The sequence below is a fragment of the Quercus suber genome, unplaced genomic scaffold (assembly GCF_002906115.3).
Source record: "Quercus suber isolate HL8 unplaced genomic scaffold, Cork oak 2.0 scaffold_953, whole genome shotgun sequence".
Classification (NCBI taxonomy): domain Eukaryota; kingdom Viridiplantae; phylum Streptophyta; class Magnoliopsida; order Fagales; family Fagaceae; genus Quercus; species Quercus suber.
The window spans coordinates 1-2,158 of NW_027070373.1; the positions used below are offsets into that span (position 1 = coordinate 1).

The 2,158-nt window shown below is 37.8% G+C and overlaps 1 protein-coding gene across 1 annotated transcript; it reads left to right on the top strand.

Annotated features, from left to right (window-relative positions):
- The first annotated feature begins 7 nt into the window (after positions 1–7).
- LOC136065391 (G-type lectin S-receptor-like serine/threonine-protein kinase At2g19130) lies at positions 8–1,069 on the top strand. Its single transcript, XM_065768520.1, has one exon. It carries the CDS (start codon positions 62–64, stop codon positions 833–835), a length of 774 nt encoding a protein of 257 aa, XP_065624592.1. The 5' UTR covers positions 8–61; the 3' UTR covers positions 836–1,069.
- Positions 1,070–2,158: the final 1,089 nt, after the last annotated feature.

The window sequence follows — 2,158 nt, forward strand, 5'->3', positions numbered from 1 at the left end:
TCTTGTTAGGCTTCGGGGCTTCTGCTCCGAAGGAACTAAGAAGTTGCTGGTCTATGATTACATGCCGAATGGGTCTTTAGATTCTCAACTTTTCCATGAAAAGAATTCTGGGGTTTTGGATTGGAAAACAAGATATCAGATTGCTCTGGGAACAGCTAGAGGGTTGCTTTATCTCCATGAGAAGTGCCGAGACTGCATCATACACTGTGACATAAAACCAGAAAACATTCTTCTAGATGCTGAATTGTGTCCGAAAGTGGCAGATTTTGGTCTAGCAAAGCTTGTTGGGCATGAGTTCAGCCGAGTCCTCACAACCATGAGAGGTACAAGAGGTTATTTAGCTCCAGAGTGGATTTCAGGGGTGGCCATTACAGCCAAAGCCGATGTTTACAGCTATGGAATGATGCTTTTTGAATTTGTCTCCGGGACGAGAAACTCTCAGCAATCAGCAGATGGAAAAAGTAGATTCTTCCCTATTTTGGCTGCTAGCCTTATAACACAAGGTGGCGATGTCCTTAGCCTTCTAGACCCCTGGCTGGAGGGAAATGCTGATGTAGAAGAGGTCACAAGAATATGTAAACTTGCTTGTTGGTGCATCCAGGATGATGAAACTCATAGGCCACCAATGGGTCAGGTAGTTCAAATCCTTGAGGGAGTTTTAGAGGTGAACCACGCCCCAGTTCCCAGATCTCTCCAGGTGTTTGTTGATAACCAGGAGCACATAATTTTCTTCACTGAATCATCCTCCAGCCAAAGTTCAAAGGCACGGAGCAACAACTCAAATTCTTCTTCTCAATCCAGAAGTAGTGTTTCATCAACAAATTCAAAGTCTTGAAGAGAAATCAATTGAGGATGTCTTGTGCTCCTTTATGTTTAGTTATGGATAAATGTTCTGCATTTTTATTCTTTGTTATTAACTTTCTAGCCTAAAGTAACTGTTTGTATATTCAATGGAAGCATTTCTTCAAATTCTCAAATATTGTATTTGCTATGGGCCTATCACTTCCAGTATAATTATTAACTTTGTTCAAGTTACCATCACTATTACTATGTTAATAGTTATGGTTCATGGCACTGGTATCCAACTAAGAGTCAATAACTACGCACCGAAGGATAAATTTGGGGACCATATTATTAGGGTCAAATTTTGTATATGTTGGCATATCAGAGTTAAAATGCACTTTTTATATATTTGAGTCCTAATTTAGATTGTTTAGTAAGTCTTCAAGTGGTATCAATTGAAGACATCAGAATAAGCTCAAATACTACTCAATTCAGTGCTGCAATTAATGTCTTGACAGATAGCTCGACAACAGCCGATTCATTGAACTTCTTGAAAACAGAATTTAGCGTTCCAGGACGACTTAACAAAATTTAGTGTTCCAGGGTGACTTAAATAGTATTTCCATTTTCGGTTGATTCATCAATAAAAATAGTTTTCAAAGGCCAAAAATATTCATGTAAATCTTCCCTACAAATGGTTTACCACAGAAATTAAAGCAGACCACCATGCTGCATTATGAAAAGTCTCAACATCATTCTTATGTTAAAAGGGACCTTTCCAATTCTAAGGTACACGTTCCAAAACAAAACCAAATAACAAAGAAATAATAGTCCTGGCAAAGATTACACACACAGCTTTCAAGAACATGGAATTTGTGCACCATTCCCTCTAATTTGCTACCTTTTAAAGTGCTGATTACTATTTAATATCTTGCATCATGTTACTTTCTAAGCCTCTGTTCTTGCATGGAGTCAAACTCTTGACCATATTCAATTTATTGAACCATCACACCCACATAACAACAAATATACAGATGAGAAGCCAAATCTCTAGATCTTGCTGTTACTGTAAGACACAGTCAAGATTCCAACAGCTCATTCGAAGTTTTAGCATCAATCTTGTCCATGGGCTTTTCCTCTATAAATTATAACCAACCTCTTAACACTTTCATCATTACCAAGGAAATGGAAAAATTAGCATTGGCAGTCTTTAACTGCTCATACCAAATTTCCAACCCTTTTTATCATTTTTAAGTCCTTGGTACCAAGAAAGTAATCTTGGTTTAAAGATTCCAACATGCATGACAAGTGTCAATTCTTTACCACTATTTTTGTAGCTTTGCAATCCCAACGTAGGGGAGACAATTCAGAATAA